Below are 26,874 nucleotides of genomic sequence, written 5' to 3'. Positions count from 1 at the left end.
CATATAAACTTTTTAGCTTAGAAAAGTTCATATATAAAACATTTCTGAAAGGGTAAACAATTGTTGGGCTCTACATAAAACCTTTTAAGATGTACAAGAATCCTTAAGAGTTCTACATTTTCCAAGAGTTTAAAATGTAACACACTCACACACACACACACACACACACACACACACACACACACACACACACACACACACACATATTAGTAAGAACACGCTTAGCAAAAGCTGCCATGCGGTGGTGCCATTCGGCATACGTCACAAAATGACGTGTTAAATGCTACTACAAAAATAATTAACAGTCTGTTAGACAGTACGTTCTGACATGTTGATAAAGCAGCTCTAAACTCATGTGATACAGAATCTTACGGTCCTATCAAAACAGCCTTAATCAGTGATCAACAGCAACATGGGCCAATCAAAGTAAGTGAATTTAAATTAATGTATGATGCTGATTGGATTTGTTTAGTTACTAGTTGTTGTTATGACATTACATAGTTGTTTATTTTTGCTGATTAGAAGCCTGTTCCGAGAGTATCGTAACTAGAAGGGCCGATTGTGTCAAAAAGTGTGTGTCTGTGTGTGTGTGTGTGTGTGTGTGCGTGTGCGCGCGCGCGTGTGTGTGTGTGTGTCTGTGTGTGTGTGTGTACGCGAGCGCATGTGTGTGTTGGATGTGGTGGACAACATTTCCAGCTGCTAATTAGGCAGAGTTAGGCAAAGAAAAAGAAAAAAAGATCATTAAATATATATATATATTTCACCAAATGCGTGCCGCAATGACAGTACATTAACATCCATTTGCCCGAACTTTGTGTGCTATAGGCTGATGTATATCTGATCCCCAGCTATTTGCTACTGTAGTTTGAATAAATTATTATTATTATTATTATTATTATTATTATTATTATTATTATTATTATTACTACTACTACTACTACTACTACTACTGCTGCTGCTGCTGCTGCTGCTACTACTACTACCAAGTATGAAAACTTTTTTTTTTGCTAGATTGCTAAACGGAAAATAAGCTTAGAGCCTGTATCAGTATTTTGTGTGACACAGTGCTTTTAGCACAGTGATAAACATCTGATAAACGCAACTTTCGGACAGGATTCTTGAAAGTACAACTACTGAATGACTGTATTACTCTGCATATCAAGTCATGTAGTCAAGGTTTTTAATCGACATTCCATCAATAAAATAACATTATAGTCCCATACACGACAGCAGTGAAAAGCTGAAAAGCAGGGTTTTGTTGAGATTATTATTATTATTATTATTATTATTATTATTATTATTATTATTATTATTATTATTGAGTAAAACAAAATAAACGGCACAAATGCACTCTGTGTGATAGAATTTTGTAATTATATGTTTAATAATATAAGGTCAACAACAAGCTGGATCATTTGCAAGCACATCAGCTGTAACGGTTAGTATATAGCCTAAGTGATAATAATCCATTGGTTTCACTTTAAACTGTTACACTGACACATCATGTTCCTGGCGTTTCCTGTTCTCATTTGTCACCGACTAGTTTGTGGTGACTTGAATTTCTCAGTGCATGCTCAGGTTGCAAGTGGTATTCACCAGTGTTAGAGCGGTTTCGCGGCGTATTGTTTAAATTCCATCTTAAACACTATGTCCTCAAATACTGAGACACGCTGACCTGTTCGGATTAGCTTTGTCATAAAATGTTTTGGTTGTTGTGTGGAAGGATGCTCATAAAATAAGGCCAATGCCCTTGGTTTGCCCTTGGTTCTGCATTATATAGCTTATTATACATATATAGTACAGTATAGTGTGTGTGTGTGTGTGTGTGTGTGTGTGTGTGTGTGTGTGTGTGTGTGTGTGTGTGTGTGTATATATATATATATATATATATATATATATATATATATATATATATATATATGTGTGTGTGTGTGTGTGTGTGTGTGTGTGTGTGTGTGTGTGTGTGTGTGTGTGTGTGTGTGCAATATAATATACTATATATAGCCTAGTAGTTTTTAATTGTAGTCTACTATTACTAGGCTATAACTACTTCCTAGACCCACAACTCAGTTATACTGACTCAGTTATACTGACGTCCCACCCATCTGAGAGCTTAAGATTGACTTGGCTGAGTCAAAATGTATCAGTAATTACATTTGTATTATATATAAGTCCAGTTGTTGTGTATGATTATCAAGACCAGTACAAACTCCCACTTGATAGCCAACTGGGCCGTCAGTTGCGCGCCTTCTCGTCTACCTTAGAAGAAGATTTTATTTATTTATTTGTTGTAAGGATGGGGGAGGAGAGTGAGAGAGAGAGGGGGGTGGTGGGGTGGAGAGACTGAGGACAGCTAAAGCAGGGGCGGACCAATACCATTACAGCACAGCGTGTCCACGGGGCTTCCGTTTTCCACAACGTCTCACTCGCTGACCAGTTGAAAGCAGGCGGAGAGGAGGAGTGCAAGGGAGAGAGAGAGAGAGGAAGGCGGTGACAGAAGTGGCCTCCTAGACTCCTAGACGTGATGGTATTCCTTAGCCGATGGTATCGGCTAAACTAGGCTCGCGGAAAAGAGGGTACCTCGGTGTGAACGTCAGCGCGTGGTCTTCTCCATCATCCCCATATTTTGGAAGGAAGCTTAAGCCTCAGTCTGCCGAGATCGTGGAAATAAAGGAAAGGAAATCCATGGGTTCGCAGAGTAGCGGTTCGTGAGCTTGGGATATATATGTCGCATTAAAAAAAATCAAACAGCGTCACGGAAAATCACGGAATTCCGCACCAATCTGTGTATAAGGTAACATGATTTCCAAAACTGTTCTGTTCTTTCTGGTTCTCTTAAACCATTGCTGTAGTGAACCATAAACACATTAAGGCCCCCTGTAATAATCTGTATGCACTAGTGATTTACTCATAGTGTGCTAGATTTTTTAAAATTGTACGAAATTTGACAATCTTTTGCTTCACTTGTAATTTAAGCAGACCGTCATTAATCAAGCACCGTTTCACTTACAACTGAAATGGCCTACAAAGCCGAAAGCATTGCAGTACCTTAATCAAATTCTTCCCTGAGGTTTTATGGGACTATAGTTCGTTTGTTTAGTGTGTATTGTGTAGTGTATAGTAACTATCATTAGTGGAGGTGGTAGTAGTGGTTTTAGTAGGTGGTATATCCGTGTTAGTAGCTTATTAGTAGTAGTAGTAGTAGTAGTGTTATTGTTATTGTTATTATTATAAGGCTATTATGTTTACTGATTAAATTTATTTTCAAAAATAAAGCTAACTACACATTATTTTCTAAATCTTTCTTTCTTTCATTTATTTATTGGAAAGAGTGGAATACTGGTCTAATATACAATTTAACATGGGCTTACTATAGAGACAAATACCTGTACAAATTAAATAGCTCGCTGCTGAATTTCATCTTAAATATAATGTAGTGTGTTCATAGGATTTCGAGATTTGGCCCTCGAGAGTGAATTTTTTTTTGTTTGTTTATTATTATTATTATTATTATTATTATTATTATTATTATTATTATTAGCAGCAGCAGCAGCAGCAGCAGTAGTAGTAGTAGTAGTAGTAGTAGTAGTATCACTGTGAATTTATAAGACCACTTGGTTAACTTGTATAGTTTTTTAATATACCTTTGCTTGTATACTTTGTTTTTGTCACAACGCTTTTTTTTAGTTTCGAGAGTTTTCTGTATGCGTTGTACTGTATATTAAAATCCAAAAACGTTGATGTCACTAAAAGTTGTATCCATAATTTAATTTTATTTATTTATTTTTTTTAATGTCATCTAGGCTTTAGGGTAGAAAGCAGTAGGGAAATAGGCCTTCTGACATGGCTGACAACGAAGAAGGTTCTGGGCTCCAAAAATCTCCAAATGATCCCGATTCAAAGGATATAAACGAGAGTAAAGCGGAGAAACAAAATGGAAGCTCCAGCAAATCTCCATCATCTCAGACAACTTATATTCAACAGGTTGGGATTGCTTGTGTGTGTGTGTGTGTGTGTGTGTGTGTGTGTGTGTGTGTGTGTGTGTGTGTGTGTGTGTGTGTGTGTATGTGTGTGTGTGTGTGTATGTGTGTGCATGTGTGTGTGTGTGTGTGTGTGTGTGTGTGTGTGTGTACAATTCACTGATTAGAGGCTTAGAAATCAGCAAGGATGTATTTAAATAAGACGTGTGCAAATGGAGAGGTTGGATAATATAATAATTCTTTATTATTTTTTTACAGAGTAAAAATACAGTGTGAAAATAATACCTACAGTGATGTTCTTTTACAACGTTCAGTTGTTCCTATATGGATTCAGTATTAGATTTTACTGTGTATACCTGCAGGCCCAAACTACAGCTACGATAACAAATCTAATGGATTATTCACAATACTTCACTTTCATAAGTAATAGCTAGTATAGACGTTAACTGAATAATAATAATAATAATAATAATAATAATAATAATAATAATAATAATAATAATAATAACAACAACAAAGAAGTCAAATCTGACATTTAGCCAGTAAGAAACTCTTCCAATTATGCAGCAGAAAAATACGGAAATGTGTAATAAGTACAAAAGCATTTTTATTTTATTTCATTTTACTTTATTTTTTATTCATCAATGTTTGTAATTGTTTTTTGGGAGGCTTAAAGCTGACGTGGCTGGGTTTTTTTTTTTTAAACCTACTCATTTTCATTTCTTTAACACTATGCACATCTATACCCATTTCCTTAAGCTATATGTATATTTAAGCTTAATATTTTCTGTTTATTCCTAGCTCTATATTTTTTTTTTAACACAAGTGGCATAATATTATTCTAACATTCTAAATTACATTTCATTGTATTGCCCCAGTGCAAAATATATACTTTTCTCAGTTCCCTCAGAGAAAAAAAAAACGTCTGTGGGAAACTGTGAGTTTTCTTGATGCTTATTTTAATCTTGCGCAACTCCAGTCTTTTGTTATTCTCCGCATGTGGTGTTCAATGGCTCCAGCAGATGACGGTGCTATATTTGTTCATGCTCCATTTTGAACTGTGTCCTCTTGCAGGGAATGGAGGGAATAAAAGTTTACTTACACGAACGTGAATTGTGGATGAAATTCCACGAAGTAGGAACGGAAATGATCATCACCAAAGCAGGGAGGTAGGTCGCTTTAGGTTCAGCCTGTTTTTCCACAATAACTAACATTTTGTCCCAAACTATACACAAAACATAGAGCAGTCTTTTACATCACCATTTTAGCCGTATGTCAGTGATGTCTCAAAATATAACGAGTTGTGATTCCGACTGAAAACGAATAAAATTCGGACTCATGTAATTAATTTCTCTTCTTTTGAGCTTTCCTCCATGCGATCACTTTTTTTGTCTCGAGTGGATTTTCAGTGTTTGTACAATGTCCGAGTGCTTTCTGTATATTATTGTATATAGTATTACTCTGTGGTTTACATAACCCTAATCCCAGTTTCTCCCCTTATGTGCTCACACCATCATTTTGTTGACCAAAGATATTATAGGATTAATATGTGACGCTTTGAAGTGCACTTTTTCTAGTTTTAATTTCTATTTTGCTGCAACGGCATTTTTCTTTGTAACATTTAGAGGCTTGTGTTTGTAGCAAAATCAAAGTAACTGACTGCAAAACCTGCATTGGAACAACTCTTACTGTACTATAGCCTAGTGTAAGAAGAAACTTTAAAAAAATAACTAGAATTGTCGGATTTTGTTGCCTTTATAAATTCCGTTTGGAGTGAGGTTTTACGCGTGAACGTATAACATGAAATAAAAGAGCAATCTATAAGAACTGTGTGAACCTATGTATTTTATTATTTATCATAGTAACAGTCACAAAAACTTTTGCGATGTCTGTGTGAGCGAGACAGACATCTCCTGCACACATAGCTGCAAAAGGCGGCTTTTATATTCAGATCGTTTTTCCTCACTCTTTTTTAAACGTATTTGCCATCCTTCCCACATCATTCAAACAACTCCCGAAGGCCTATAGCCCTCTGGACTCCAATCGGCCTTGCAACACCATAAACAGGCTCAGGCATGGATGCATGGGCTTTCTGCATGCATTCTCCTAGTTCACATGCTAATAAGAGGAAAAGGATAAATTTAGTTGCACATTTCATGAAGTTCTGGAACAGAATTGCTGCTTATTAGCAGACTTTAGGCTCAATGCACCACCACAGCTACAAAACAAAATTTGCAACAGTCCAGTTCTTTTATGGTGACTATATATTTTTATCCTTTTTGAGCGTTTTATGTTACAGAATGTCTGAGTCATAAACGAGTAACAAACTGATGCGTGGGCTGAAATGACTAGCCTGATGCAAATGAATGTTTCATAAAATGCTATAGAAAATAATATTAATAATAACAAAAACAGCAGCAGCATCAACATTATTATTATTATTATTATTATTATTATTATTATTATTATTATTATTATTATTATTATTATTATTAAATGTCGATTAAATGAATAAACAAAGCTTATGCATAGATGCTATGTTTGAATTATTATTTAATTTACATCAGGTGAATGCCTATTGTTGATCAATTATACTATACTGTCTCAAGAATAAAAATAAAACGATCTTGAACTCGGACTACCCCGACAGAGGGAAATCCCATTTTGCCCATTGTTTTTAATCATTCCAGGCCTATTTTCAATGCCATAATGTTCCTATTTTCGTCAACAGGCGAATGTTCCCAAGCTTCAAAGTGAAGGTCACCGGACTGAACCCCAAAACGAAATATATTCTTCTGATGGATGTCGTGCCAGCGGACGACCACCGCTATAAATTCGCCGATAATAAATGGTTCGTAGGACACCTCTGAAAGTTATTCATGCACGATTGAGTTAACTGTAGGACTGCTGTATATTTACACAGAATTGTTTTCGCTCTATAGAGGAGGCTAGCAGAATATTTTGGGAAGTTTCGGGAAGCCGGAGCCACATTCAAGCCAAGAAATGAAAGTTTTCGGGCTTGCCAATTTTGTCCTCGACTAATGCTTAGTATTCAGAGGCTGCCTGCTTCGTAAGAGGGGAAAATGCAAGCATTTCTCGCTTCTCTTGTTTCAACCACATTTGGTTATTCCATGAAACACCCCGTTAACCTCTTACTGACTCCTTGCACGACATATACAGAATGCTAACAGAAGTGTACATCCCAAATGTAGGTGTATTTCTTGCAGTGTGCTTTATCTGAATCTTGGTGATGTATTGGTTTTGGATTGAACACGTATACAAATCAATAAATACAGCCATCGGGCCAACAGATCAATATTAATAGTGTTAGTCTAACGATGATAAGAAATCTTTGTTGAGAGACATTTTCCCCAGAAACTGGAAACCTGGTTTTAAGTCAGTTTGTCAAACCTAGATGGACTCCCATGTGTGTGCATAGTGAGTATAGACAAAAATTTTGTTTTGGCAAGAGATGTGACTGCCAAACAAGTGAAATGGTTTACATTTTTGTCAAAAACAAAACTGGGCAATATATTATGAAAAGACTTCTTTAAACACTCTGTGTACCTTTCTCTCTCTCTCTCTCTCTCTCTCTCTCTCTCTCTCTCTCTCTCTCTCTCTCTCTCTCTCTCTCTCTGCTTCCAGAAAAGACGCCGAATTTAGATTTGTTTGAGGGGCTCTTTTCTGGATCAGCGGTTTTAAATCTAAGGTTATTCAGTGAAGATGACCACATGTCAATATCGCTGATAATTATCCCTTCTGTGCAAGCACTGGAACTAATGTCGCTCTCAGTCAGCTACTCTTTTATCTGTTTCAGCTCTTTACGCACCCGCACCAAACGGGTCTTTTAAAAAAAATAACAGAAGGGAGAAATTTGTGTCAGAATGCCACTGCACAGGCTAATGAGTCATGCAAAACAAGAGTGTCAATTAGATTACATTTGGAGGGAAAAAATCCTAACCCGTTTTCAGAGTGGGCATGAATTCCAGCACACCTGCTAACCTTTGCGAAGGACTCTTATTATTATTATTATTATTATTATTATTATTATTATTATTATTATTATTATTATTATCAAGAAACACTAGAAACACAAACACTACCGGTGAATCCCATTACGATTCAAATATAAACTATAAAATGGAAGATATTTTAACAAACCTCTTGCTGCGTTTTTGCGTAATTCTGTCCCCCACCACTGCGTAGCCTACTAGGTCTACTTTTGTATGGATTTTAGACTTAAATGGAAATGTTATGAAAACTATATGGTACAGATGTCTGATTATGTTATGATATTTTTGGCGTGTGTTCTAGGTCAGTGACAGGAAAGGCAGAACCCGCAATGCCCGGCAGGCTCTATGTGCATCCTGACTCTCCAGCCACAGGCGCGCACTGGATGCGACAGCTCGTCTCCTTCCAGAAACTCAAACTCACCAACAACCACCTCGATCCTTTTGGACATGTAAGTAAACGTTTATTTTCCCAATTACATTTATTTCTTTGCTTTTCTACTTTATTTATAAAATAGCTAGTTGAGGTTTAAACACGTCTCTTGTTGCGTTACGTATATGTAAATATTACGCGTTTCAGCCCGACTATACTCCAAGTCCATCAGGGCTGGACTTGGACTTGCATGAGCATGCATAAAACTCGCATTGTGGAAGTTTTAAGACCTTTTTTTAAGTGCAATTAGGTAGCCTTGCTTTTGGAGCCAACTGCAAGCATCGGAACTCTAGAAGAAGGTGAATACGACTCTTAGCAGGCGTCACTGACACATGCCAGAGCAGAGGCTGTAACAATAAGCGGCAATCATAATTAAACGAAACTGTGATGTAGGCAACGCACTTTTAATGTACTAGAAACAACGCATTATAAATTGAGTCTGTTTTTGGCTTTAAATGATATAGCACGTGCTTTTTTATTTCTTGGAGATACTGTCGGTAAGATACTTGACCTGAAATGAAGTTTTGAGTTTCTACTCCTTGAAATAATCTAAACGTGATCTAAAATAGATTCCTGATTAACTCCTTTGAAATATTTTTTACAAGGGTGCCACACGAATCATTCTGTAGCCTTAATATGAATCAGCTCTGCAGGCTAATTTGGTTACTTGTACCGTTTAAACCTACATCAAGATTGCCAATTTTTTTCAGTTATTCAGTATTTTTTTCCAGCATGATGTAGTGTGTGGGCTTATTCATAGCCCAGCACCTGCATGTTGGGATGTGAGCATAATTAACAATTTGGGGGGTTTTCTACAGTTATGCCATTTCACCAGCCTCATGATTGTACCGTGTGCTTTATTTTGTGCTAAAAAATGTATTTTAGCACAAAATTACGCTCGATCAGAAACATTTTGTTTTGAAACATCTTATTGAAACGTCTTATTGTTTAGACGTTTGGGCCTATTTAAAATTGTGCTGCTTAATTATTATTTATTTATTTATTTATTTTCAAAAAAAGTTACACTGTAAAGATGCGGCTCGTCCCATGTCACTATTTAGTGCTGATCACAAGTTTTCCATTGGCTTGCGTGTAAGTTCATCATGCTTCTTTTCTTGCCAAACCCAAGCTGGCAAAATGAAATTGGACTCCAGATGGAATGTGAGCAGTGTTGTAAATTTTTTGACCAGAATGCAGTTTTGATTGGTTGCAGTGGTTCTTGGCCTTTTTCTTCCTTTTTATCCTGAAAGAGCAACCTGGGATTTATAAATGAAGTATGCTTTCCCGACCAAAATAACAATCTATCGACTTGTTGTTCCAGGTGCTTGAAATCATTTCTGACCTGTCAATAATTACTGAACTTAGTGATGGCAGCTGAATAGGCAGCGTAATGGACTGGATCCATTAATGAAATACATAAAATTGGCTTATGTTTTAGGTGTCTTAATTAGGCTCATAAATAATAAATCTTCACATCAAGACTTAATGGAAAACAACAATTATTGATGATAGAGCTGATCACATTAATAAAATGGGCTAGTTATCCATGGAGAGCATAGTTGCTCTGAGTTGTCCAAGTTAAAACTGTCTGCTTTTGTCTCCCCTAATCCACTTTGATCATTTTTAGTACCAAACACCATTCCACATTCTTTCTAGAAATATTTGAGTCACAGGGTGGAGTTTGGATATCAGTGCTGCAAACTGTTTATGTTATAATGATAGTGCAAGATGAGTGATGGACAAAGGTATACAAAACTTGTTAATCTGGACGGTTTCAAAATCCCTGTGTTGTCAGGGACATGAAAGAGAGGGGCAAGCAATCAGAGCCCTCTGTGATCCCTTGCTATCATAAAAAAAAAACTATCAGGGCAAATGAAGACACACAGCAACAGGGCACCACACTCACACTAATGCTGTACTCCTAGTGGGTGGTCCCGCCACAAGTATACTAGAAAAAACTGTCTTATGCCTGATCGCAATTCAGATTCAAACACTTAATGTAATGTAGTTCTGTAGTAAAGCTTTGTGAGCTTTATGCTCTTACATCACAAGAGTGATGTGAGTGTTCTTGCTCAGTCCTTTTGTACCTGACAACCTATGTTGTATATTAGAAGATAGGGCGGTATATTTTATCTAACTCTATAAACATCCCATACGGTCTATGATTGGGGGACTAGCCTGGTGTTGAATGCAGCATTTAAAGAGTAGATGTTCTTTAGCTTTGTAATCAGTTGCTGCTGCTATCAATCATTGAGCTAAGTGCATATAGAAAAGTAAAAGTTGCATATCAAAGAGGGTATTCTAACAATGTAATTAAGCTAGCATTTAGATTGGAAAATTAATGCCAGGACAGTGAATGTGTCCAAGTGTAATATTTGCCAAATATTCTCAAACCTTTTGCAGCCAAAATTCCGGACCCCCTCAGCCCATAAATGTTTCATGATTTATTCAAATATTAGGTATGTTGTTCAAATACACAATGTAATATTCTGGTTATTTCTTGGATCTTTTTATTCTTGAACAAGTCCAAATTGACATTGTTCATAATTGTTACTTTTCACATATTAGGTTTTGGATTAAACCCCTATACATTCAAGTGACCAATCAAGTAGGTTAATAACTAGACAAACCCAGTAATAAATAAACTTTCATAATAGTGGACTGTGATTTCCATGACTGCAAATAATAATCATCATCATCATCATCATCATCATCATCATCATCATTATTCAGAAGTTTGGCTACAGTTTACAGTTTTCTAGTTATGGGCAAACAGATAAAATATAGTTTAGTATGTCTTTCTATTTTTTACCTGGATATGTGTATATATAGTGTGTAATTATTTAAGGCACAAAAAGATGCATGAAACATGCATCTCTACGTAAAAGTGGCCATTAGAAGGCATTATTAGATTCTTCACGGGTGATGCCCAGGCTTCTTGAGTGTGTCAGTACAATTAGGCTTAGCTCTATGGATAACAGAGCCTTCAGCTTCGAGTCGAGGGCTCAAGTTCAACTGAGTGAGCAGCGTCTCGGTGTCGCCAGGCCATGTCGCAAAACAACGCCGAGTGCTTTACTCCCTACAGGTCACAGGAGGTCAAACAAAAAAGACAAATGAAGACCAAGGTGTTCGGATATTGCAGTCAGGGAATGCAAAAAAAAAAAAACATTAGTTCACGTTTGTGCTTTGGATTAACGCGTTGACTGCTAACTTATGCCAAAAGGTTTATTAGTTTTTGACATCGAATAATATTTATTCCACCTTCTAAAAACTGCTATAACATGTTTTTTGTTGTTGTTGTTGTTGTCATTTTCCCTCCATTTTAGATCATTTTGAACTCTATGCATAAATACCAACCGAGGATCCACATTGTAAAGGCGGATGAAAATAACGGGTTCGGCTCCAAAAACACCGCTTTCTGCACTCATGTGTTCCCCGAAACATCGTTCATTGCGGTCACGTCTTACCAGAACCACAAGGTAAGTTGAGGAGATGATGTGTGCGCAGTTCGAGAAATAACGTTTTGCCACATTCTTCACTATTTTGCCTTTGGTTGGCTTGGATTAAACATTGCATTAATAAAAACAGTAAATTAAATGTGCATGAAGTATTAGGTCGTATTTCAGGATTGGAGATTACGCAAAATGTGACTGGGTTGAATATTGGTCAAGTCCAAGATCATTAGGCTAAAACTATACTTACATAATGCTACGTTATTCATGCAAGAAATAATCTCATCCTAATATCTATTCAGTGACATTTAAGCGTTTTTTTTTTCTATTAAAATGCTTCATGCACTGTTTTATGCACTGACTGTTTTATATCTTGTTCATTCAAGAAATACTAAGAGGCTTTCTCGTTGTTTCATAAATAAGCTTAATTTCTAATTTATAAGTCTTCTTGCTGACGAATTAGTTTTTTGTTTTTTTTTCACAGCAGGTTTTGTTACACGTTTTAGGCTCCACATTTCATTCAAAGCATTAAGCATAGTCTTAATAGTTTTCTACTCACTGGTGTATTTAAGATGTTTGTCTTTAATTAAAAAAAATAAAAGCAGCATATTCTGATTATATGTGAGCTTTACTGTGTAATATTCGAATAGTTCAGAGATGTCGATGCGTGACTATATGTGTACTATAGACATTAAGAAATTCCTGCCTGCCAATACATTTTAGGAGAAAGAGGTGTTTGTGTGCATGTTGTAGCATGGTCGGCTATAACAATGGAACTTTTTCTTCATAGATGAGAGTTTTAAGGTTTCTAAAGGCTTCAAAGACAACACAAATCTATGCAAGCTGTTCAAAATTTTTCTCGAAATTTTTGTGGGATAACTGGATAGTTTCAGCTTGGTTTACATCCCTGCCAAATTTGTATACCCTAACCTAGGCTACAGATAATAGAAATCTGTTGCACGTGAACATTCTTAGTTTGCCTATACCACTGCTCATAAGATTTGTTTTAATAAAAGTAACGCTCCGTTTTTTCTAATAATAATGCCCCCTGTTGTCTGTTAACTAACAATACAACCATATAAGGGCTTAATGTCATTAAAGTCTATGTTGATGAACGGTGCTTTATTATAATTTGTATACTGCCACTTTCCAAACCCTCCTGCATTTAACGGTAGTTCCAGCTGAAATAATAACCAGTTTAACTGACGTTCAAAAGAAACCATGCAGAGTGAAGCAGGTTAGCAACTTGTCAGTTTATCCGGAAATTTTGATTTCTCGTGCGAAATCGACGAAGTTGTTCAGTCCTATACGGAAAATGTAATGGAATTTAATAGATCCCACAGAAATAAAAACAGATTTAACATGTAAAAAAAAAAAGAAGAAGAAAATTTTCTCATTCTTTCTTTCTTTCTTTCTTTCTTTCTTTCTTTCTTTCTTTCTTTTCTTTCTTTCTTTCTTTATGTTTGCTTGTTTGTTTGTTTACACTAACTCAATAGAAATGAATTATTTTAAGAACTGTGACTCTGGCATCTTCAGTTTTGATAAAGTAGTTTCATGGACATACAGTCTAAAAAATTCTGATTCAAAAAGCAACCCTGATTCAGTGAGCGAGGCGTTGAGCTGGCGCTGATTTTTCATTTTATTTTTTCTTATTTTTTGTCATAGTTTTCTTTTGAAGCGTTCACTCTTTCATTTACAGTTAAAAAATATGTTTATGTATTAACACGGAACTAACTTTAACAATTTTACCAACATTTATTTCTACACAAAATGTGCGATCATAGGTCTACTTAAACAAGTTTAATGTAGCGAGCAGTGGTATTTAAATTATGTATGTTTATATATATATATATATATATATATATATATATATATATATATATATATATATATATATATATATATATATATAGCGTTTATAGTGTGATATATTGTGTGATATATTGTGATATTGTGTTGTATTGTGCTATTTATTGTTTTATGTTGGGGTGTGGTAGTGTAGTGCTGTGAACTGTGAACTACGTGGCATTTTGGATACATAGCCTAAATATATGGTGTGTGTGTGTGTGTATGTATATATATATATATATATATATATATATATATATATATATATATATATATATATAGAGAGAGAGAGAGAGAGAGAGAGAGAGAGAGAGAGAGAGAGAGAGAGAAAGATATATGCTGTTAATTCTAACAACAATCATAATCTTACTTTACCACCAGAATTTTAACAAAATTATATTACATAGCACTGTAATGTTTTTTTGTTGTTGTTTTTTCTTTAACCTACAGAGAATCAATTCAATTGTCTTTATTTTTTCCAAGAAACGGCATTTACTCAGTTACTCAAAAATTACTCTAAATCGCATACTACGTTCTTCATGTGTTCAGTGGTTTTTCTTTCATGAGTAAATACATTAAATCATTTCTGTTTTGCGAAAGTTGTCATGATGTATTTTTTGACGCCGCTGTCTCCCCACAAAATGGTAAAATTAATCGTCCTTATGTAAAGTAGTATGTACACCAAAGTACCAGTAGGCCATATGATAACAGCATGTAGCACTGAATAGTTATCAGTCAATAGTTATAGGCCAAGATACCTTCTGCTCATTTATCACAATTCTGAACATTTGCAACCAGTTTTGATTCTGACAATTTATACAATGTTTATTTTGACATTGTGCAAACAAGAATGGTGATTTTGATGTTTTTGGTGTTCAGCAAAATTTTAAAACTTGATATGCTGTAGCTGGGGTCAGTAGTCAATAGGCCTACTGCTGTAGGCATGCAGCTAAGTAGATTATTGTGATCCATGACTGTCGATCAGATGCACTTAATGAGATCTGTGCAATACTGCCTAATAGGCCACTTGTTACACTACAGCCTTGTGTGTTGTTTGACTTGGTTCTAAGTACATTTCAATTCTCTCCGATATGTTTCCAGACTTCCTTTAGTCGGGATTTAAATAAACATTCCTGAAGTGTCTGTTTCACATCCTTGTTGTAAGGACGTTTAGTGTCAGGTGCTAGTGCGCACAGTGAGGAATATGGCAGTGGGAGGCGACGACTGGTAATGATGTGTGAGCCAATCAAAACTCAGTACCCCTCAGAAGCGGAAATCCTTACAAGTGGCCCTCAGCGCACGAGACACAATGATTATATTCAGTGAGTGCACTGGCGACTTCTAGAGAATTCTACCTGGGATTTTGTATAGCTATAAAATATTCCCTAAATTCATATTTACTCTATAGTTCTCAGGACGCCCAAACTTATATTAGAATATTAAATGATTCATTTATTCACTGATTCGTTCAATGATTCGTTCATTTATTTATCTATGTAAATGTCGCTCATTGCATGAATGTGCATGGGAAGATTATTGGAAATTACAAGTTGCTAGAATTACAAAGAACCAGAAAATACTACTAAACTATACATGTTTTTCTTTGTCGCTGGGGTGGTACTCTCAAAGTTACATTTCTTGTCTTTAATATGTTTGTATATCTTTCATTTGGAAATGTGGACATCTTTAAAATGATTTAAAGTGCATATATATTTTTTTTTTTAGGTTGTAAAGATTTATAGGTAAACTATATGCACCTTTCCAGGTATACTAAAGTTACAATTACACTTTAAAATTAATAATAAAGTATAGGCTAAATAATAAATAATTAAATACGTAAACTCTTTTGAAGAAAATCCGAGAATAAAACTATTACTCCACAATCCTCTGGTTTTTAAATATAGCCCGTTTAAAATATGCAAAATATGAATTCTTTTTTTTTTCTTTTTTTTTGCGCAATTTGCGCAAAATAACTCCCTTTAACTGACTTTAAGCATAGCGTAAACAAAATACCATACTTAAAGAAGATGTCTATCTGCCAAGTTTTAAGAGTGTTTACGAGAGACTCAGAAAAATGAGTCGCAACATGAAGATCTTTTACGGGGTCTCAAGTGAGAGCCAACACGCAGTTAAAGTTCCCGTCTTGTTGGGAAACACACCACACCACCAACAACTAACCTGCCAAGGAAAGCCTGGATTATTGCTTAGGAGATACGCGAAACCCATGAGCTGGACAGCCTGCACTCTTAAAACGCCTCTTTCTTCTAATCTTGACATTTTATAATGTATTTCTGAAACGCACAGCTCATCAGGTTTAGCGGGGGTCATATTTTGCAGCATGCGATGCAAGCTCTCTCTCTCTCTCTCTCTCTCTCTCTCTCTCTCTCTCTGTTTAATTGTATACACTGATTATGGGCAAGTAATCAAAGATGCATTGGAATATGATGGGTTGTACAATGCATTTGTTGTGTTAGATTTAAAATGTATTAAAATTGTACTATAATGGTTCTAAGTTCTATAAGATGATGATGATGATGATGATGATTAATAATGAATTTAATTTTTGGTTTGGTGATATGAAAATGGACACTGATTATGTAAGCTCAATTAACTGAACTATAGTTTGATCACTTAGCAGGACACACTTACATGGTTTTACTTATAGTGTATAGGAGGAAAAACTGTAGACAGACATCAGCTTTGTTTTATTACATTGTCCACAGCTGGGAAACACCAAGTGCTATATATATATATATATATATATATATATATATATATATATATATATATATATATATATATATATAATTGCTCTTTTGATAAAGGTGACAGGAAAATTACTTTTCTTTCATTTCTTCCCTCCACATTAGAGATTTAGTATATTCCTCCATCAAACAACAGCATATCTTTGATTAAGTTTTGCAAGTATTTTTTTTTTCTTTTGTAATGACTGGAGGGGAAATCTGTAACTGGTGTGCTCATTGTTTTGTAGATTACTCAGCTAAAGATTGAGAACAATCCTTTTGCAAAGGGCTTTCGTGGCAGTGATGATATGGAACTGCACCGCATGTCGAGAATGCAGAGGTATGTAAAGATAAGGTTCTCTCAAGTAAAGGATCTGTAAAGTGTAATATATAATTTTTTTAATGCAAACAGTTACTTTAGCTTGTCTGAGCTGTCCTAACAATTTATGTGACTTGTGCTGAACTAACCGATGTGTTCTAACCTTGTCCAACGGTATTACTGCATTCAACAAACAAAATTGCATTAAAAACATTGACTGGTAGTAAATTGGTCTCCTATTCAATCTTTTAGTGTTTCCCCAGTGCAAACAATTAATTTATTTGAGTACTCTCCCACTAGATATAGGTGCCATAAATACACAATGTATTTAAGGGTCATCCCCAACAAGAGGCTTGATTGACGTTATGAGATAAGCTGAACCTTAAAGGAAGAGTCAACAATCTCACAAGCTCCATAATTATCACCAAGAAGAGCTGTGCTAATCAATGCACATGCACAACAAGGAGAACCAGCCTATTAGATACAAGCCAGAAGTGCTCATTTGCAGAAAAGTAGTTTCTCTGTCTCCTGTCTCCCCAATGGGGAGGTTGTGATGTAAGTGTAGCTCTTGAAGGAGGACAAGCCGATTTATCTTGGCCTTGAAACCACAGCAATATCTCAGCTTCATGCAATGCCTTTGCGTTTCGTGCATATTCTGAACAATTGTCTGTGGTGGTGCTGCAGTTGGTCCTTTGGAAGCGAAGCCCACATGGCTTTTCCTCTTATTCACTCCAGATGACTGATGTATAGCATGCGTCCCTACAGTGTGGAAAAACACGTTTTCAAAGGAGAAAATCTGGTCTATGAATCACGGCAGCCAACAAAGGCGGTGTCCACTCTAAAATGAGATTTTGTGATACATAAGGAAAAAATATGACTGGCCTTTCCTCAATGCAGTTAACATTATCTGCCATTCTTTTTTTTTTTTTTTTTTTTTTTGGCAGAGCAAAAACATGCTTATTAAGCATTTTTTTTCTATAGGCTCATGGGATATTATTCTGTTGAGTTTCAAAATAATTTTAAGATATCAACCAATAATCAAAGGCAGAAGAATAATCAATAATATTCAATAGTCATCGAATAGCTCCGCTTTAGTGTCCTATAATTAGCATACAAGAGCATGGCGTTATCACAACAGCAAGTGTGACACATTCCAATAATGCCAGAGAGGAATGGACAATGTGAATGGAATTTAAAGTTACAAAAATGTTTCATAATAGTCATTAAGGAAATATCATAGACATCATTATCAAAATAGCAAATGTGAAATGGACACCACGTTTGTCCTTTATCATCATGCATTGGTCAAAGGTCTTATTGCCCTTTCTGTCCTCAAGCGCTTCCTTATCTGAAACAAAGCAGATCTCAGCTTAGGACTTGAGCCAAGCAAAAAATGTCCATGCACTCTTGGGTGGGGGGTATAGGGAGAAATCTAGAACCTTTGAATGTCATTCAACATGTGTTTTCAAAGAAATCTTTAGGGTTCTACACTTTCCAGCAACTTCAATAGGATCACCTGTACCTCTGCTCATTCAGTCAGCCAGCAGCACAATGCATAAAATCATGCAGATACAGGTCAAGAGATTCAATTTATCTATCAAACATCAGACTGGGGGAAAAATAATGTCAGTGAATTTGACCATTGTGCATTCTGAGATTCTTTTCTGCTCACCATGGTGTAAAGAATGCTTATTTGAGCCATTACTTGAATTCCTGTCAGCTCGAAACCATTCTCGCCATTCTCTTCTGACCTCTCGTATCAGCAAGGCATTTCCATCAACAGAACTGGTGCTCACTGGATGTTTTTTTTTATTGTTTTTTTTTTATTGTAGTTGTTGTTGTTGTTTGTTTTTTGCATTGTATGTAAATTCTAGAGACTGTTGTGAGTAAAATAAAATCCCAAGAGATCCACAGTTTCTGTAAAACTCAGACCAGTCCATCTGGCACCAACAACCATGCTACAGTCAAGCACACTAAGACCTTAGATTTTTAGGTTTTAGATTTTTCTGCTTTCAGATGTGTAGTGTGAACATTAACTGAAGCTCTTGACTTGTATCTGCCACATGACTGACTAATTGGATAACTGACTGAATGAACACGCGTACAAGTATTCCTGTTAAAGTGGCTGGGGAGTGTATTTAGGATGGTACTCCTATGAGGTTTCCTCTCAGAGGTGGTTCCTCAGAACCTTTAAATATCCAAAAGAACCTTTAAGGAACCACTTTTTCTTGCTCAAAACTGCAGAAAACAATAACAGATGAAGCAGAGCAAATGAGCACTCCTTATGAATTTTAACATCAATGGATCAAATTTTTTTCAACCAATAGATCAGAACCAATGGCTCAGAGTCGTGCAGAAATGGTTAGTTACCATATTTTCATGGTCTTGGAGTGAATAAGTATGTATAAGAATGTATCAATCATGACTAATACCTATAATTCAGGAAATCCTTGTCTCCTACAACAGCACTAAGGAGTATCCAGTGGTTCCCCGAAGCACAGTAAGACAAAGAGTGGGCTCCAGTCACAGTCCCTTTAGCGGTGACATTCAGGGGATGCCTACACCCAGCAGCATGAGCTCTCAGTACTCGTGTGAGAATGGAGTGACCAGCACCTCCCAGGATCTCCTGCCTCAGTCCAGCTCCTACCCATTACCCCATGAACACAGCCAAGACTATCACTGCATCAAGAGAAAAGGTGGGCAGACTGGTGTTTACACTTCTTTTAACATGATGGTTTCATGTCTATTTCTGTTGCCCCACTACAGTCAACTCCAGAATTATTGGCGCCCTTCATAAAAATGATCAACAATAAATATAACATGACTTCCACATGCAGTGAGTGATATTCAGAGATAAAATGTATAGTCTAAACACTTTATCGTGTTTAAAGGGGGTTTTTTTTATCAGCAATCCCAAAATTAATATTTTCTGAAGCTTTGCCAGTACTAATGATGTTGGAGAACAATTATAGATGGATGTGGACAGCTTGGCCAAGCAGAATATCTCAAACTCTTTTTTGGTTTTTAATTCTATCATGGTTATTTTGTGTGCAAGGTTAATTTCATATAATTTTTACCCAATTTCATGAAGGGTGCCACTAATTTTGGAGTTTTAATTCTGTAAGTCTTTAAAGGTCATTGAAGTTGAACATCTATTAATAATGAAAAGGTCAAATCAACCCAATTTCATGCCACATGAAATTGGGTTGGGAGACAAGAGCGCTATATTGGTCATCTTGTCTGGGTGGAAGGAATGGCATTTCTCTCTCCCCCTCCCAATCACAATGACACTAGCCAATCATGGGCATGTGTGAGCTCATGTATGCAGAATTAGGCAGATAGAGCTTTTGTCCGAATGTGTTACCCTGGCCTGTGATGCAGCATGAGAAGCAGTTTGAAAAGATGTGATTGGCTGGCTTCATGCGTCTCACTTGGTAGCAGTTGAGCTGGCTGGTGTGAGGGAATTGGCAAAGTGACCAATCAACCCATTTTTGTCCAAAATTCTAACCCCACCCCTTTAAAATGTAAAAAGTTACCAGAATGTTTAATTATTATTGGCTATGATGTTAATTCAATGGTTGCATAACTATCATAAAAATACAATATTTCATTAGTATATCCTTTGAAATGAAATGTTGTTATTATACCATACAACACCATATAATACAGTACCATATTAGCCATGGCAGTAACTCGTCCTCTCAATACCTCTGTTTTCAGTTGAGGATGACTGTCACACAGATCACTCCTACAAGAAGGCCTACATGGAGAGCTCGTCTAGCGAAGATGACCATTACTACCACCCAGTCAGCTACTCTCAAACGCTGGGCCTTTCCACTGCCCCTTATCGGACTGAGTCTGGACAACGGCAGGCGTGCATGTACGCCAGTGCTTCACAAGCCAGTGAGGCTGTTCCGAGTCTTGAAGACATCAGCTGCAACACCTGGGCCAGCGTCTCCCCTTATAGCAGTTGTTCCATGCAACCTATGGAACGGTTGCCCTACCAGCACTTCTCTGCCCACTTCACCTCCAGCCCTCTAGTGTCCAGGTTGAGTGGAGTGGCCGGCCACGCCTCACCACAACTGGGTGATGCCCACTCTATGTATCAGGGCTCGATTCCCCACCAGACTCTCGGCCGTCAGTGTAGCCCTGGAGCAGGAATCCAGTCACCCAGCGCTAGCCTGCAGGGGAATGAGTACTTGTACACTCACGGTATTCCTCGCACCCTATCGCCCCACCAGTATCACGCTGTCCACAGTGTAAGCATCATGCCTGAATGGAATGAGGGCAGCTAACTGGATTCTCATACACTACATACAATGTTAGAGTTGCACACACAAAGGCATAAGTGTATATTTATATTTCGAAGCTCTTCACCACACCAGCAGTCATGTGATTTTGTCATCGATTTTGGACACAGATGCTATAACTGACTGCTTGGATAGATGATAAGTTGGTTTAAATAGCAATGCGTGAGCAGTCTAGTGTGAATGTTGTAGTACAAGGCAGGAAAACAGATTTATTCATACTATGGGAAGGTTTTTTTTTTTACCATGTTCTGTAAATTGTATATTGTATTCTGTAAATCAGAGCTGAAGTTATACCACGTCATTACGGTTCATTTTTAATAAGAGGATGTACTTGGGACTGCCCCGATTTTATATACTTTTTAATAACAAAACAGAAATAGAAAAGTCCATTTTTATAGTATTTTTCCTCTTGATGTTTGTGTTATGTTTTGCTTTTGTACTCTGAAATCCAAGAGAAGTCCTTGATGTAGTGTTTAGTCCACATTCCACCAGTTCCACCATTTTTACAAGTCTCAAAAGCTGCACACATCAGTGCACACATTCATGCCAAATTCACAAATTCTGTTTGGAGTACTGATATTTAGTGGGTGCAGATAAATGCACTAAGTACTTTTACAAATTCAAAGTTATGGTACAAATTTGTATGAGGTATAAATTGAGTACTATGTTCAAGTAGCTGCTGCGAAAAATATTTAAACAGTTTAAATAACAGATATTTCATATAGCAAAAGCATATCTTCTAGGCATAGAGAGATGCCATGTACAATATGCCGTACTCTGTGATCTCCATTTAATGGATTAGTTAATTATTTTTTTAATAGCACTATTATAGCTAATGCTAGCTGTCATTGACCAGTTGGTCCCTTCTAACAAAGTTGTAAGCTAGCTTATGGAAGAGAGCAGGCATAATCATAAAAAAAAAAGAAAAAGAAAAACGGTAGAAATCATTTTCAAATGTCTCATCATTCAATATTTGGAGCTACACGCACCCAACAGTGAAGACGATACAGATGTCAAAATGACATTTCAAAAATAATCTTCACATTATTAAACAAAAAAATAAATAAAATAAAAACATAACAGTTAATTAAAGTTGAATGCCCATAGGGAATAATGGTGCACAGTCACTACATTTCTTCCTGTTAATAGTATTTATTTTTCATTATTATGAAGCCTATCAGTGTTTTATCTGCCATATTTGTTTGTTTGTCTTCTCTAGTATGTAAGTTTAACTTCGATTCTTCTTTTTTCTTTAGGAAAAAAAACAGACTGGTTTAGAAATTCTGACACCTACTGATAGGTGACAGAAGGCCAATTTCAAGAAACAGTATAAAAAGAATTTGTAAATAAAAATACAAATGTAAATAGAAAACAGAATGGTAATAAATATAAATGGTGTACTTTGAATTTGCCGTTTAATTTGCACATTATAACCAAAGATATATCTGTTCTATGCTATGATTTGGAAGCATAACATGCAGATTTATTCATTTAAATGCTATAAAAATCATTACACTACTAAAAAAAAAAAAAGTATAAAAAATTAGCTGAAGGGTTGCAACACTACAAATACACTATAATGACACTTGCTCTCACCATCATAATATATTTCAGGGTCTGCTTTTTGACCTTATCATAATATTGCTAGTTTAAATTATGATTAACCCTAACTGGAAAATCCTGTGATTATACAGGATGAGTTTTTTTGGTTTGAACTGGTTTGTTTTCACAGTTTCCTACCTTACCCACAATGCCATTTGACTACCCACTGATAGTAGGGCCAGTGTGAATTCATCTCCACTCAAAGAGATCGATGCAGCAGTGCTTTACTCCTTTAGTCTCTTTACTCCAGCTCTCTCTTCACATCATCTGTACACTCTGCTAAACAGATCAGCTTCCAAAACTTCAACCTTTCGTTCTAATACAGCTATCAACACCATCATTTTTATCGTTATCATCTGGTAGACTGCTAATTAGCCAAGCAGAGTGTCTGCCTCAGCTCTATCATATAGCTCCAACAAAGTCTGGAACTTTGAGTACAACATTTGTATTAAGGTCTGCACTATTTCTACTTTTGGAATTTTGAGAGCCCTCCAATGATTACCTTCAACATGCCATGTGATTGTAGAACAGAAAGTGCAAACAGCATTCCTGGTCATGTGACATGGCTTTTTTTTATTATGTCAAAGTTAAAGCCCTCTTTTTCCAGCTCCAAAAGAAAATAGTAGTTTTGTATTATTGCCTATCAAAAAATTGGAGATAAATCAATTATTGCCATATGGAAACACCATGCAGAAAAGGGTTCAAATGACATTGAATGATACTGGAAAATGGTGACTGAGTAAAGAAGCCCTTTCTCTATTGTAAGTACTTTAGCAATGTCCCCCTGTGACATCATAGCGGCAGCACAACCTGTAAGTTCTCACAGGAACACCATAAATACAGCAACAACTAACAAATAACCACCAGAATCACCACACACATCACAAATAGTTCAATATAAACATACTTAATGTGTTTCTGGGTGGATGTTTCTTTTAAGGTCTGTATTCAGTGATTGGGTAGGTAATTGAGAGAAATGGGAAGATTTCCACCGGGCTGCCATTGGTCATTGTTTGGTGAAAGAGTCCTTGAAAGAATACAAACCCAATTCCAAAAAAGTTGGGACGCTGTGTAAAAATGTAAATAGATGTAAATAAAAACAGAATGCAATGATTTTCATATTTCATAAACCCACATCATTAACAATAGAACATAAAAAACATATCAAATGTTTAAACTGAGTAAATGTACCATTTGAAGAAAGAAATAAGGTCATTTTGAATTTCATAACCGCAACACGTCTCAAAAATGTTGGGACGGGCCAACAAAAGGCTGGAAAAGTAATTGTTACTAAAAAGAAGCAGCTGGAGGTTAATTGGCAACAGGTCAGTAACATTTTATATGCTTTTTGTGTTCTACTGTGAATAACATATGGGTTTATGAGATTTGCAAATCATTGCATTCTGTTTTTATTTACATTTATTTACATTTTACACAGCGTCAAAACTTTTTTTGGAATTTGGGTTGTACAATAATATTGTAAATGGATTATCAGCTTCTGCTTTCAATGCCTCATGATCATTCAAACTGCTAATGACATGATCCTAGGAATTATCCAATTTTGATCCAGTGATCTATAATAAAGCTCCTCATTATAGATCAGTGATTTGATCCAACATACCAATTTCAATGTTTTTTTCTTTTGCCCAATAATACAACATTAATCAATTCTATCAATATTGAAGACATAATAATGGGTAAAAAAAAACAAAAAAACAAACAAAAAAAAAACATAGCTTTAATAATATTAATAAACCGTACTAGAAAATTAACAAGTTCTATTCCAAGCTACTCACAAGCTTGGCAACATCTATAACATTCTGACTGACCAATATATGATTAATTTAGGCAGGGCTTGGCTAGAACTGAGGTTTGAAAAACAGTAACGGCATGTAAAATAAATAAATAAATAAATAAATAAAATAAAATAAATAATGAAGAACAGAAAAGCTCTGGAGTATACAAATCCAAATGTACCAAACTTACTGATTATTACTACTACCACTACCACCAATACTACTACTAGTATTAACACCACCATGATTACCACTTCTACTACTACTACTATCAACCACCACCACTACCATTTCTGCTACTACTACTATCAACCACTACCACTAGCATTTCTACTACTGTATGGTCAGGCAGAGAATATATTTTATATTTCAGAATGTAGATACTCATGCAGTCATATACACAATACATATATGGACCAAACTCTATTCATGAACAATATGACACAGCCTTGAACATTTAATTCAGGTTTTCACAAAGACTGCGAAGCCGTCATTTTATCTAAGCTTAAACAAAGTGAAGAATGACAGCAGTGAAAGCAGAACTGCAGAAAAACCCTTTTTCCCTTTTTGCTTTTTGCCCTCCCTCCTTCTGGGCAGGGCTTCGGCCAAATGTGATGACCTTCCTTACATATGCCTTTGATCTGATAGATGGAGCCTCTCTGGACTACCTGCTCCTACGCTGCCATCCTTATCCATTGCTGAAATCCTTGACGTCGTCCCCCCACAAGCCAAAGAAATTCATTAACCCTGTAGCCCCGGCCCTGCTGCTTAATGTCTGATTTATCGCTATGTCCACCCCACACATCATTCAATCAGCCCAACATTTGTGTGTAAGACAAGACAGATTACAGCAAAGATTAAAAAAAAAAAAGATGCTTTAAGCCAGGGTCAATTTTCAAAGCAAGTTTTCTAATAGATTGGTTCAAATGGCTGGATCAACAGTCACGATTTTACATGTACAGGTTCTAAATACAGTATTCTTGGCCTAGTTAATTATATATGACAAAAACAATTAATGTGATAACAGTAACACTCAGTTTATTCGTAATTTATGACAGTACACCATTATTATAAATACTGTACTGTGTTATTGGAAATATAGTTTTACCGGATATATAATCACAACAAAATGTACACAATTCTTATAAAACGGACTCACATATACCTTGCTTTAAATATTCCAAAAAAGATAACCACACTGATTTCTTATTCTTCAAAAACAAATGAGAGCAATAGTAATCTCTAACATCCTGACTTTTTCTATGTAATTTTCTCATTAAACTGTGTGGATTTTTTATTTTTTTTTTCATTTTGTTTAAGATTTAAGCACCGCTGTTACACACACAATATCATACATGGAACAAGCCATACATTTTGCAAAGACGTCCAGAGTAAGCTTGGAGTAATGATAAGCCATGGCCCTTCTCAACCTAGAATTTGAAAAGAAAACAAATCATTGCCGGGGTGCCTTGAATGAGTAAAGAGAAACAGAAAGAACAAGAGCATTCCAAAGGGGAGGGAAAAATGAGAGGGGGGGGATTACTTTATTAAGATGCACTGAAATGCAGCCAGTCGGTGATGGATGACTAGTTCAAAAAGGAAGAGTCTGGAGGAGACAAATCTATCTGCCATAGCAGTCGTGCTGCTTCTTTGAAAATGTGCTTGGACCCAACTGTTGCAGACAAAACCCTATTATTTGAATGTAGCATGTTTCTAACTTCCTGATATCTCTAGCATCTCACACAGATGTACCAGATATATTTGCGTTCTTGGTTTGCAATTGTGCTCTCACGTTAATATTATAATAATCAGTGTTAGGTAAATTACTCAGAAAAAAGTAATCCACTACAGATTACTAATTACTACTTTAAACTTGCAATCTGATTACATTACATTACACTGCATGTAAAAAGCAATCAGACTACTAATTACTACTTACTTTCAAAACCTTTGAAACCTACAAAAATGCACTACAAAAAAGTTGGATTTATCATAAAACCTGCCTCGGTTGTTGTCACTGTTTGTAGGACTACCAGAAGAATAAAATATCAAACTTTTCTAACTAGGCTAGTTTGGTGTCGCTAGCCAAGGGGAGGCACATCTAAGCTATGGGTTTAGCTGCTACAGTACCATGCAGAGTACATTATCTTTCCTTATGCACTGCTAACATCATGTTCACGTAAACTGGAACTCATATAGACATTTAAATCCTTCTTTTTCCTGCTCAGCATCAGAAGATGTTACTGTTTCAGTTTCAACCCCTTTACTGGTTTAAAAAAAAAAAAAGGCATATATCCATTTTTCCTCACACTGACTGAGTGAGCTAGCGCTCCGCAGAATTGAGAGCTGTTGGCCAATAAGACACGAGTGTTTCCACAAA

General features: G+C 36.1%; 1 protein-coding gene across 2 annotated transcripts; it reads left to right on the top strand.

The window, feature by feature from the left end:
• The first annotated feature begins 289 nt into the window (after positions 1-289).
• tbx5a (T-box transcription factor 5a) lies at positions 290-22,503 on the top strand. 2 transcript variants are annotated; one of them, XM_017459469.3, is made up of 9 exons: positions 290-426; positions 3,804-3,984; positions 5,055-5,149; positions 6,712-6,831; positions 8,295-8,442; positions 11,750-11,902; positions 16,716-16,807; positions 19,253-19,482; positions 20,507-22,503. In XM_017459469.3, exons 2-9 carry the CDS (start codon positions 3,844-3,846, stop codon positions 21,079-21,081), a joined length of 1,554 nt encoding a protein of 517 aa, XP_017314958.1. In that variant the 5' UTR covers positions 290-426; positions 3,804-3,843; the 3' UTR covers positions 21,082-22,503. The 2 variants fall into 2 exon arrangements, with proteins under 2 accessions (XP_017314958.1, XP_017314957.1); XM_017459468.3 differs by lacking the exon at positions 290-426 and adding an exon at positions 2,380-2,794.
• Positions 22,504-26,874: the final 4,371 nt, after the last annotated feature.

The sequence above is a fragment of the Ictalurus punctatus genome, chromosome 28 (assembly GCF_001660625.3).
Source record: "Ictalurus punctatus breed USDA103 chromosome 28, Coco_2.0, whole genome shotgun sequence".
In the NCBI taxonomy this organism is placed as follows: Eukaryota; Metazoa; Chordata; class Actinopteri; order Siluriformes; family Ictaluridae; genus Ictalurus; species Ictalurus punctatus.
The sequence above is the reverse complement of the archived record's forward strand: the minus strand, read 5'-3'. Positions and strand labels throughout refer to the sequence as shown.